Source organism: Megalobrama amblycephala, linkage group LG24, assembly GCF_018812025.1.
Source record: "Megalobrama amblycephala isolate DHTTF-2021 linkage group LG24, ASM1881202v1, whole genome shotgun sequence".
Classification (NCBI taxonomy): Eukaryota; Metazoa; Chordata; class Actinopteri; order Cypriniformes; family Xenocyprididae; genus Megalobrama; species Megalobrama amblycephala.
Genome location: NC_063067.1, coordinates 23,170,915 through 23,183,573, shown reverse-complemented (window position 1 = coordinate 23,183,573; position 12,659 = coordinate 23,170,915). Strand labels below are relative to the sequence as shown.

Below are 12,659 nucleotides of genomic sequence, written 5' to 3'. Positions count from 1 at the left end.
ATCCCTCTCCCGGACTCTAGTCCTCCATTCATCTGCCAGCGCGAGGTCGCGCCTTTCCAGGAGGGGGCGTACTGTCACAGTTTCACTCAGTTTGGACTTTGTTTTCCTGCTTGCACCTTTTCCCGCCACTAGGTTGTTGTCTTGGTTTTTGATTTGAGTCATCACTGTCAGCTGTGTGTCATTAATCACCTCGTTTGCACATGTATTTAAGTTCCCTTGTTTCTGTTCGCCATTGTCGGGTATCGTCAGTGTTATTTGTGTTAAGCTGTTGTTTAGATTTACCTTTGGATCTATTAAAGACTGCATTCTCTCTCTCTCTCTCTCTCATGTTTGTAACTGAACTTTAACACAGTGAGTGTGACAGGTGTAGTTACACTCAAGCTATTTTAAGGCATGAAGGTTTTTTTTTTTTTTTTTTTTTTTTTTTTTTCCCCCACAGGAAAAAAAAACATTTAAATATGTAATTTTGGTGATCAAACATGAGTTTTAAGGGATAAACTTGTCTACAGGGGGACTTTAAATGTAATGAACAGTAACACACTACAGTTAAAATTATATTTAAATACTTCAACATCAAAATGTGTTTCTTAAAAACAAAGGATTATTATAACAAATATTTAAAGTGTACTTTAAAGTAAAACTTTTCATTTGACATTGCAAAGTGCCCTTTTTATAGGAATGAATTGTACTTTAAGCACACTTAAGTGGCATTTTATGTCATCAATGATATATCAAGTAGTTTTTAAAATGCATCGTCTGTAAAGATTTTAAGTACACTTCAGGTGCACTTTCAGTATTAAGTGCTCTTTCCTTCATAAGTGTATGTTGCATTAGTCATTAATCAAAACAAAATCTCTGGATTATAACTCTGCTCTGTAAAAATAACTATTAATCCCCTGACACTTTTTTAGTTTGTTTTTCCCTGTTCTCACTGGGAGATATTCAGCATATTTGGCATTTTCAACAAAAGGCCACGTCTCACAGTTCATTTGCTTTAGTAAATGTACATACACGCTTAAGAATGTGTAATGGACAGGAAATACCAAGTTCATCTGAGTAGCTTTAATGGTATATAACTGTATATTATTTTATTACAAACTTGAGAGCCAACACATTCTCAGAGAAAGCAGCACATAATTTCTTTGAGTATAAACCAGTTTAAAGTTAGATTTGGATGTAGTCTGTAAGCATACATTTTAAAAATATAAAAAGACATTGAGCCAGAATAAAGATAATAAAATATATATATACATATATATATTTTAATTCATAAGTCAAAAACCACATGCATCTCCAACCAACAGCTGTACTAGCAATTTCTCCTCCTTAGATTTTAAACAATCAACCTAATAACCAAAAACCAGAATTCATATAACATGGCTTCAGTAATACAATATGGACTGCATTACAAAAAAAAAAAAAAATCTCACTTCATTTTGATTACATGGAAATTAACACACAACCTTGGGCGACACAAGTTGAGAAGCCTAAAACAGCTCCTAACATGTAAACGCTGCATAGCTTTCCATAAACCTTCTATACTGTACGTAAAGGTGAAAATAAACACTTCTGTGGTTTCATTAGCTGCAGATCACACCTATAAATATTAGCCTTCACAAATGCTCACAGCACACATTCAAATGCAGACAGGTTAAAATATGTCACACATCACATATATGTAAGTTATAGAGCTCTTCTTTGTACTCAAATATAGTGTTACCTAAGCTTTCCCTCACTCACTCAATGGGAAACGCAATAGCAGAGTGTCTATTTGCTCCAGGTTAGTGAAGATACAGCGCAGCAGACAGCCACAAATTTCAGTAAAGTGCAAATATTGACTTTAAATGTTGATATATGGTTGGCATGCTAACCTGGCATGCTGATAATTTAAGGAGTTTTAGTATGAATGCCACAGTACAAAGTCATTGAATGAACTGTAGTTCATTCTAAGGTCCATTGGTGCCATTTCTGGATGAAGCTTTTAAGGTCATTTTAAATTTCTGTAAATGAAATCCCTCTTTTCTATAACAATGTGACAGAAAAAAAAAAAAAAAAAGAACAGAAAAGCAGCTCTCTTACTCTGTAACCCAATATAGATTCAAGCCCTCAAATTCTTAAGTATGACAGCTGTTCCTGGATCAGGGTGAAGTGAGCCTGTCTGCAATATCAGCATAAAACTGAGCACAACTTTATCTATCCAGAGATAATCACGACGATCCAAGAAAGCGTCCTTTTTTAAAACAGCCACGATATCTTAACCAAACCATGCAAATATTCTATAGTGTGGATATGTATTGACAGGAACCAGAAGTCATTATCTGATTTTATCTGATTATCTGAGAGAGATTACCTTGCTGTGTCAAGACAAATAAATCAAGTGCTATTCGACAGGCTGGGGCTCATATAATCCCAACGAATTAAGCCTCAGTGTTTACACTCCCTTAAACCAGTCTTCTCTCAGCACTGGTCTTTATAAGAAAGTATGGGTGTGTCTCAAAGGAGTAGATGATTTTAGCAGATGAACCATTGCACTACACACCATCAGACCACATTATCCTTGACATATTAATAAAAAAATAATCTTAACATCAAAACAAAAAAAATATTTTGTTTCCTTTTATTTACACAGAGATCGTATATTGTAGATTAAAGAGGTTAGGTATTGTAGTGTTTTAGTTATGTGTAGTGTTATGATACAGGCTTGAGGACAGATCGGAGTGACCTGCCGTCTCGCGTGAGCTCTCTCGTCGTGCACATGCAGGGCAGTGGAACCGCCTCCACCTGTCGGAGAACTTCATTGTACGGGCAACGTTTCAGGTGGTCTGCCATGCTAGTGATGTCCGCAAACTCCCACCTGTTAACCGGGCTAAAGGCTGTGCTGAAACGCCAAACCTGCAGGAAAACAAAACAGTTACTTACATAACCACTTAACAACAATTTTATAGTAAAACTTGTTACCTGCTCAGACTGTTTCTTCCACCGAGTTTGGAAAAGGAGTACAGTCAGAAATAAATATATGCAAACTGTTTAACATTACATAATTAGTAGGGCTGCCCTTGACTAAAGATTTTTCGAGTCGACTAGTAGTCATTCATTTAAGCGATTAGTCGACAAATCGCACATTAAAAAGGCATATAAATCATAATAATGAGCCTTTAATTGCCTATACATATAATACATACTCAATCAGCGCTCAAGCACACTCATAAAGCTTGCCACAGCGCACCGGGAAACGTAATGATTATGAATGTGTCTTGAAAAAACAGCAAGGAGTTTTCGGCTGCAGAGATGAAGTCGACGATGCTGACTCGACACTCCGCAGTAGTGTGCGTGCCTATATGCACATTTCACATGGATTACATAACCTGAGAATATTTGTTTTCCACTTGAATTGGTTGACAATTGTTTGAGATTTCAAGCTTTCTAGATTTGGTTTATTTTTCTGATGCGCTCCAGTTCAGGAAGACCGAGACGACAGAAAGCGCATCCTGTTTGTTTTCTTTACTTCACAAAGGCACAATGTTTTCTTGTTATTGTGAATTTACTAGGGGTGTGATGAGATCTTGTGCGATTCGGAGATTTCTCGTCGAGGTGAAAAGCAGTCTTGTGATGTTGCCATGACGGAGTGTGGAATTAGGATAGAATATGCCACTGCTACGTTTACATTACACCTCCACTATTGTTTTGCTTTTTATAAAAATAAAAACAAAAACCATTTAATTCAGTTGGAATAATGGTCGCTTCAATCCCATCCAGCTCATTCAACATGAGCTCCAGAGTCGTACATAGTGCAGCAGGAATCAGAGTTCACAGATCATGTGACGGAAGTACGTGATGGAAGTAAGTGACGAGATGACTGACAAGACCATGGCGGAGGATTCGTTCCACAACAGAGCCTAAGCGTCTGACAAATGTCTTATCTTGTAGAATGTGCGTTCAGCACCGTCACTCGAACGCGAGTGAGCATTCAAACATGATTTCAATACCCCACATTTTAAAAGCGGCTCCCTGATGCATGAAAATATTTCCCAATATTTCATGCTTGAAGAATAAATTTGGTCTCTATTTGCACTTTAAATATTGAGAGTATTTTGATTATGGTTGGACTTATTATTTGCACTTAATAATCTAATAAGACTAAGAGAAAATTTTGTTATTCACTTTTATACATACAGTTTTTATTTCTATGATCAATTTTTGGAAAGGAGTTCAGTTAGGAGGTCAAAAGTTGTAGAAGCTCATAATTCATATACAGTTCTAAGGTCTGAAGAGACTCATACAGGAGAAAAGCCAGTCAGTTGAGTTTGTGGCATAACCTTTTACAGTGCTGTTTTTGTTGTGTACAGTGCAGTACTGTTGTCTTTTATTGTATATGATAGTTCATACTCAAAGTATAACTGAAATGACATTCATAAGATGATTAGTTAAAAAAACCTGTAGACTATTTTTCTAGTCATGTATTTCGTCATTGAGGATTTCTTAAAAATGCTGTGAAAATCTTGTCTTGTTCTCGTGAACTCAATCTTGTGTCTTGTCTCGTGAGCCAACTTTCTCATCACACCCCTAGAGTTTACACAAATGAAAGTAGACCCTGATGTATTACGCTTAACTGCATGACCAAATATAAAGGAATATTTTATGTTTATCAGAAAAAATGCCAGTAATCGCGCCAGTGCCTCCATGTCATGCAGTAAAGCGCGCTATACTTCAGCTTCCACACTCCGCACAAACACTTTGATATGAGTCTAATAATAGCACACATTTATCTAGGTTAACGTTAGAGCGAGCGGCCAAGTTGCTACTAAAATGTTTCAAATAATAGATAAACCATATTTGAGGTCAATGGATGATAGGTGAACATTTGGATTTCCTGCCCAACATACTGAAATTACAACAAGGACCCGCCGTTAACGATCTGTCTCTCACGGACTGCATGACTTCGCTACAAGGTTGATGTTTTTTTTTCTGCGACTAACCAACTAATAAAATATTTGGTCGACGAATCCTCTTCTAGTTGACTTGCAATTTGTCGAATATTAGGGAGCAGCCCTAATAATTAGCATGTGGCCACTGTTCAGACATACTGTACCTTGTCTTTTATCTGCCAGGTTCGCCTTCCATCCAAATATTGCTTCTTTTCCCATTGAACCACCACCATGCCACGGCTCTGTAGCAGACTGGCACAAACATCCCTCATTGTACGAGACACCATTGACAGCTGACATAGGCTAAAGCCATCCAGAAATCGTGCCACATGTTGCAGTACTTCAAACGGCAAGCCACTAAGGTGATCACACTTAGGCTCTATTACAGGTTCTGAGATGGGTTTCACCCCAAATGACCTGAGGTGGCGGTCATGAACAACCTTCGACCCTTGAGTGGATGGGCTGAATCTGCGCTGGGAGTATGTACAGCCATAATAAGCTAATGGACAACGGTGCTCCATCCAGCCATTGAGTCCAGAGTGGATATCTCCATGAACGTTGCGGAAATGCGAGAGGAACTCTTCTCGACGGAAGAGCTGGCCGCACTCAAAGGTAAACATGGAGCCCTCTCGTGGAGCCCAGCTTGGGCGAGGCACAAGCTGCTCCAGCGTCAGATCAAGCCGCAGAGTGCAAAACGGACTTGGCTGCGAGAGGCGAGGTGCAGCTCGATCGCAAGCGGAAGCGGATGCGACCTCTCCGACCATCGTACTTGTTGCCAAGATGGCAGCAGGGAAACTAAATGTCTGGGTGCCAAAGTCAACACGTGTGCCTCCGAACGCATAGACAGTGTCGGATATCCTCCGAGCTCGAGGCGACTCCTCCAGGCAGAACAGAAGAGCTGCTGCCGTAAAGTCAATTTCGCCAAGTCCCATGGGGTCGTCGACTGGCTCCTGATCTAAATCTGATGTGTCCACAGCTTTGTCCTCCATTTTGCAGCGTGGATTTCTATGGGGAAACATTTCGGTAAATGACCCCTTCCGTCCATTAAGTGCAAGTGGCATAAAATTGCGCAGCAACTGAAGGTTCTGGAGTTTCCTCTCAAAAGCCCTATCTTCAAAGTCTAATGCCATCATGCTGTCTCTCTGGACAGTCAAAGTCTGAGCATGTATAGGCTGCTGCAGCAGTGGGGCTTGTGATCCAGAGGCCTCCTGGATCAAGAAAGCGTGTTGGTCATGTCTGATCTCTGGTCTATGGGGAATTAAAGGACCAACAAACTCCCAAGAACCTTGGGACTCTTGGTTTTGATGGTGTTCTGTGGTCGATTCTATTATGTGATCTACAACACTATGAGAGCCATTACAGAAACCTTGCCCATCTATGTCTCCTAACATGACTGGGCAATGCTCACCTGCTGCCTCATAAGCTAGACCATCTAAAGTGGTTTCTAGACCATCAAATCCCCCAACAGCCCCAGCCTCACCATCAACCTCCGATGTAACATCCTTCATATCAACATCTGGAGACTCTGGAGACTCTGAAGATTCTGACTGGTTGTGCTTGCCATTCTCGTTAACGATTAAGCCACTAATTGGCTCAGTGCCTTTGACGACATCTCCTAATGCACCCAGTGCACAGGCCAAGTTCCTGCCAAGTTCCATGAGTTTTTGGTGCTGTTGAGGCTGTAGCTCCTCCTTTAGGCCATTGACTCCACTGGCTATTTTATCACAGCTGAACCCGGCATCTTCTCTCGTCCTCACATTTTCATGCAGTTCCCCATTGCGCTCCGGAAGTGCAGCCGATGCATTAGTGGTTAAGAGGACGTTAAGAGCTGCGGCCAGGCTTTTGGTTGTCTCTACCGTGGTTTGGTAGAGCTCTCCGTAATGTTCTTCTTTTAGACCATTAATTCCATTGGAAATCTTGTCTTTTGAACAGCCAGCCATAGGCTCCATCTCAATGGTCTCTACCTGCACGCATGGAGTCTGAGCAACTGAGTCTAGACCAGGCTTTTCACTTTGTCCTGCTGCCTTAGTCTTTTTCTCTGGGCCACTAGTGGGAGCCAGAGAGACAAGTTTTAGTGACGCTAACATGGTGCGCTGGTCCTGAAGGGCGAGCGCCATGTCAAGCTGCTCCACCTCATCTGCTTCTTGACTCAGCCGCTCATATGAACGATAATCCTCGTCGTTCACTGGCCACCTATTCCACTCCATTGTGCAGCACACCACACCTGCAGGACACACCTCAAGGTGCTCTGCCATCTGGCCACGGGCCAGGGTAAAAGGGCATCCAATGCTGTGGTTAAGACATGGCACCCTTTCAAGCGGGCACAGCAGCTTGTGTTCAATAGCCTTGCAGCTGTGGAAGATGGCGCCGCATACAAGAGGGCAGGTGATGAGGTCACAGGAAGTGCCTGGCTCAGGTTTAACCATGCATCGCCTGCTTATGCAGGACATGCAGTGAATATGGGGCTCCTCCATTATTTAAGATGACAGCAGCAAGATGCAAAAGAGCAGTCTCAACCACTGCAAAACATGTAGAGGAAAAACTGAGATTAGATTCATCAACATGCAGGCTGTAGAACAAGTAAACTTTGTAGTTATTAACAAAGTAGATAGCATCAACTTATAAATGTAATATTGTAAATCTTAACTCTTTATTGTCATATTAAGAAGATTTATGTGGCAAATAGAGAGCACTTTATCAGAGATGTCCAAAACTACATATGATCAAACTTGACTAGTAGGTGCATAGTCTGAACAGCTGGTAGACTAGTCTGCCATTAAAGGGTTAGTTCACCCAAAAATGAAAATTATGTCATTTATTACTCAACCTCATGTCATTCCATAACCATAAGACTTTCGTTCATCTTCGGAACACAAATTAAGATATTTTTGATAAAATTCTGATGACTCAGTAAGGCCTGCATTTCCAGAAATAACGCTCCCTTTTACAATGCCCATAAAAACATATTTAAAACAGTTCATGTGACTACAGTGGTTCAACTTTAATATTATAAAGTGACGAGAATACTTTTTGTGCACCAAAAATAACAAAATAGCGACTTTATTCCACAATATCTAGTGATGGGCGATTTCAAAACACTGCTTCATGAAGCTTCGAAGCTTAACGAATCTTTTGTTTTGAATCAGTGGTTCGGAGCGTGTATCAAACTGCCAAAGTCACATGAACCATTGAAACACTTTCAAAACACTTACGATGTAACAAAGCCTCGTTTAATGAAATCATGTGATTTTGGCTCTCCGAATCACTGATTTGATTCGTAAAGCTTTGAAGCTTCATGAAGCAGCGTTTTGAAATCGCCCATCACTAGATATTATGGAATAAAGTCGCTATTTTGTTATTTTTGGCACACAAAAAGTATTCTTGTCGCTTTATAATATTAAAGTTGAACCACTGCAGTCACATGAACTGTTTTAAATATGTTTTTAGTAGCTTTCTGGGCACTGAAAAAGGGAGTGTTATTGCTGGTGATGCAGGCCTCACTGAGCCATCGGATTTTATCAAAAATATCTTAATTTGTGTTCTGAAGATGAACGAAGGTCTTACGGGTGTGGAACGACATGAGGGTAAGTAATTAATGACAGAATGTTCATTTTTGGGTGAACTAACCCTTTAACATAATGTCCTGTAGACACCAACAGGAACAGAGACAGCACAGGAACCTTAAGACACATTTTAAAAACTTTTCTATAAGATTTTTTTTTTTTTTTTTTTAAATGGCCAAAATCTTCTGCATGTGGGTCAGTGACATGACGTGCATATTTTTGTGTCCATGTGTATTATTTCCTTTTAAAATTATTTGATAAATTCATGACATGTATCACTTTATTCTAAAAACCTATTTAGTTTGAATTCATTTTCAGTACATTAAAATAACAAATATTATTTTGTGTTTTGGTAACTTAAATCCCCAAAATGTCAGGTGGCACAACCATCCACACAAATGAACAGTCTAAGAAAACTATGTAAAATTGTGTTTTAATAATAATTAATTCAAAATACAATACTACGGCATAATGTTATGTTTGAAACCTTTCATTTAAACAAATAGTATAAATATCAGTAAATTTAAAGCTGTTGAGTTCATTGAAAAACTTTTGTCTGGGAATTTGTATGTTCTTAAATGTCAGGGTGACACAACTGCAATTATGGCACTTTTATTATGAGGTGAAATAACAGTAAGCATGATAATGCATCATCCAGAGGACCCCAACTGATCTTTGCGGCAGAGAAAAAAGGTTTGTGGATCTCTTTCAAATACTGATAAAAATAGCTACTTTTAAGTATGGTTAGGTTGGTATACTTTCCATGACAGGTGGTACAACCAACTAAAAACTAGGAAAATGCTATTTTATCATAAAACTCCTTATTGTATTTAAAAATTATCTGTATGAACTTGCTAGCATAGGCAAAAACTTACACAGGCATCCAAGTAAAAGCCTGTTCAATGTAAAATTAATTGCAAAAGTCAAGTGGCGAAACCAGTAAGTCAGGTTGTTCAAATGCAATGAATGTGCCTACATGAAATAAAAACATAATTTAAGATAAATAAATAATACATTTAAGCTAAGCTTGTCTATTATATTTTTAATGTTGTTCTAAAATGTTAGTTTTAAGTTAAAGATGTTTTACACTTTCAGTTATTTTTTATAATGATCTTTTAAATAACTTTAGATGCCACTATCGTATCAAGTAAAGAAAAATTGGTCACACTTTATAAAAAGTGTCTTTAACTACTATGTACTTACATCAAAATATTATCAGGTATGATGTTGTTCATGTTGTTTTGCAAACACTTGTGCTGCTATTGAGGTGGATATGGGTAAGGTTAGGGAGAGGTTTGGTGGTATGGGTAGGTTTAAGGGTGGGTTAAGAGGTCAACAGTGTAATTATAGATGTCATTACAGAAATTAGTTACGGCTGTAATATGCAGGATTTTTTTAAAGTGTATATACACAATAAGTGCATTCTATCAAATGATTAATTTAAATGTTAGTATACGGTAGTTAAAGACACTTAATATAAAGTGGGACTGACAAGTAAAGCATTAAAAATGATCCGGCTGCAAGAGATGTACATCTTGCATAAGAAAAGAGACAATGAATCTTGTTTAATAGGTATTATATTATACAGTATTCTATTAAAGCTGCTATGCATTTAATGCTTTAAACATTTTGATGAATGCATTTATTTTAATTTAAAATTCTCAACTGACTAAATCTGATGATTGTTTTTGTATCAATATAAAACATGACTGTGTTGTTTTTCAAAAACAATCAATTACAGTGACTCTAACCAAGATTATTCTACTGCACTGTAGCTGAATGTGATGTCATGTGATTTATTCTGTTTTTGATCAAGTTACTACTTTTACTTCAATAGAGACTATTGAATAAAACACTTGTATTTTTATTTTATTTTTATCTGTAATTGAAATAAAAAAGAAAATCCAGTATTCAGCATATTCCCTGCCATTATTAATGTTGTCAGGCGACACAACTTTGATTTTTGATTTAAACCAACAAATAATTGGTCAAAGTGAACAAATGGCTGAAAACTAGATTGTGATTAGTTATTATATTGAATGTATTTACTGGTATACTTGTATTTTACTGTCTTTAAAAGTAAAATCAGGTGCTAAAGACACTAAATCTCTGGCTGGGATGCAATAATTCTAATTTAATATAAATAAAATTCACAACCACAAAATAATATGTGTTAGGCACTGTAGACACAAGGTAACTTTGCTAAGATTTCACTTAGTTTTTCAATCAGTTTTATTTTTAATGCCTTTTTTGAAGCTTTACTTGTCATTGACCCATGTGTAAATAGACCAACAATTAAATCATTTAGGGGTTAAAAATTAATTATCTTCAAATTTATCATAGGTCATCCCATGTTGTGAATAAAAAGGAACGCTTACATATTGGCGCTAATTTAAAAGGTAATCAGGGACATTTTTTACCATAATTTCAAAATCAATAAGTTGCCCAAATTTACCTCAATTTATCCTATGACACCTTAAGTAAGTTGGAAAACTAGATATCCTAAAATATAGCCATTTCTCTCATTGAGTTTGGTGAACTATGTAGTGCACCCTGAAAAAAGCATTAATTCAATAATGAAAACCTCTCTTGAGATCCTGGCAGACTCCCTCCAGCTTTATTGCTGTCTTGATTTTATTCAACAGTCTTCCCAGTTAGCATAAACAAAACTGGCCCTCTTGACTCATGTGTTGCAGCTGTGCTACAAGTCTTTCTAGCAATGACACCACATTAAACCGTAAACCAAAATGATACAATCTTTAGAACTTCATTAAACTTAACCATAAAGTTTCTCGACACGCGTTGGTTTTAATGTTTACAAAACAATAAGTTGGAAAACAGACATTTGACAGAACTGAAAACCTTAAACAACCACAAAAACTTAATGACACTTCATACATAACAAAATGAAGTTAAGAAGTGTCCTCGTGACCGTAGTCATGATATTTTGATCATTATTTTGTTGAAGTTTAACTTTCTTTCACTTTATTTATTTTCTGCTGAGGTTAGCCTATTAGCTAGCTCAACTTTCTGCCTTCAGTCAACATAAACAAACCACTCACCTTCCCACAGACTATGTCAACTAACTCCCCGCGTTACTCACTCACGCCCCTCGAGTGTTTTTTCACTTGTCCGGTTTTACGGTGAAACGGGACACTTTATCACACTGCTGTATTATAATGTACACAATCATCACCGTTTGTCCTGTCCAAAAATACTCAATCCGGCTGGGACGCGCGTCGATGACGTCATCGCGCAAAAAATAGGCGCCATGACGTTGGTGTTTATTTTGGCCGGGTAAAATTTGTAGGCAACTGGAAATGTTTGTGTTTGTTATTTCTGTGATTTTTGTTCATTATTTTGTCCATGTTCTTCTTATCATTGTGTATAGGCCTACTATACGATTTGTGGGTGTTGGCATTTTTATTGTTTCTTTTATAAAATGAAATGGTTTATTTACTATAATTTTGCCATATTGTCTCCCACCCTGAATTTTTATGACTCTTGAATTTTTATAACTGTCAAAACCAGATATACATTACAAATTAATTCAGTATTTATGCGTACAAATGTTATTCATTTATTTATTTATTTGATCAGGTAATATAGGCTACCATAAGCAGTGGTGTATAAAGTACTCGAAAACCACACTTGAGTAAAAGTATAGATATCTTCCCAGGAAATGACTTTGGTAGAAGTTAAAGTCACTGTTTAGAATATTACTTGAGTAAAAGTTTTAAAGTATGTGATATTTTTTGTACTTAAATACGTAAATTTTTTTTAAAAATATATTAAACGTACATAAGTATTGAAAGTAAAAGTACAAGTATATGTAAAATATAAATGGATATTAAAAAATATTAAAAATTGTTCTATACACAGTTTGAGCAGCAAGATTGTGTTCAGATTTAACTCTTACATTTTGTTTCTTTGAATTAAAAAAATGGCTAAATGTTTGTCATTTTTAAATATAAAAATACTAATATATTAATTATACATTGATCTTTCATCAGAGATGACAGATTTCACAGGAAATCATTTCTGATAGGCACAGACTCTGATTTATTGATATTTTGAGTCGTTTTGTTTTGATTTGTTCTTGTACCACTGAGCCACATGTTTCTTCGTGAATTTGTCGTTTTAAGAATGACTTGATGGTCGTGTGTGATTC

General features: G+C 37.2%; 1 protein-coding gene across 2 annotated transcripts; it reads right to left on the bottom strand.

Moving 5' to 3' along the window:
* Window positions 1–1,250: 1,250 nt before the first annotated feature.
* fbxo30b (F-box protein 30b) lies at window positions 1,251–11,747 on the bottom strand. 2 transcript variants are annotated; one of them, XM_048178067.1, is made up of 4 exons: window positions 11,551–11,747; window positions 11,073–11,201; window positions 5,090–7,444; window positions 1,251–2,892 (listed from the first exon to the last, which is right to left on the bottom strand). In XM_048178067.1, exons 3-4 carry the CDS (start codon window positions 7,397–7,399, stop codon window positions 2,689–2,691), a joined length of 2,514 nt encoding a protein of 837 aa, XP_048034024.1. In that variant the 5' UTR covers window positions 7,400–7,444; window positions 11,073–11,201; window positions 11,551–11,747; the 3' UTR covers window positions 1,251–2,688. The 2 variants fall into 2 exon arrangements, with proteins under 2 accessions (XP_048034024.1, XP_048034023.1); XM_048178066.1 differs by lacking the exon at window positions 11,073–11,201 and having other exon boundaries at window positions 11,551–11,746.
* Between the last annotated feature and the right edge of the window lie 912 nt (window positions 11,748–12,659).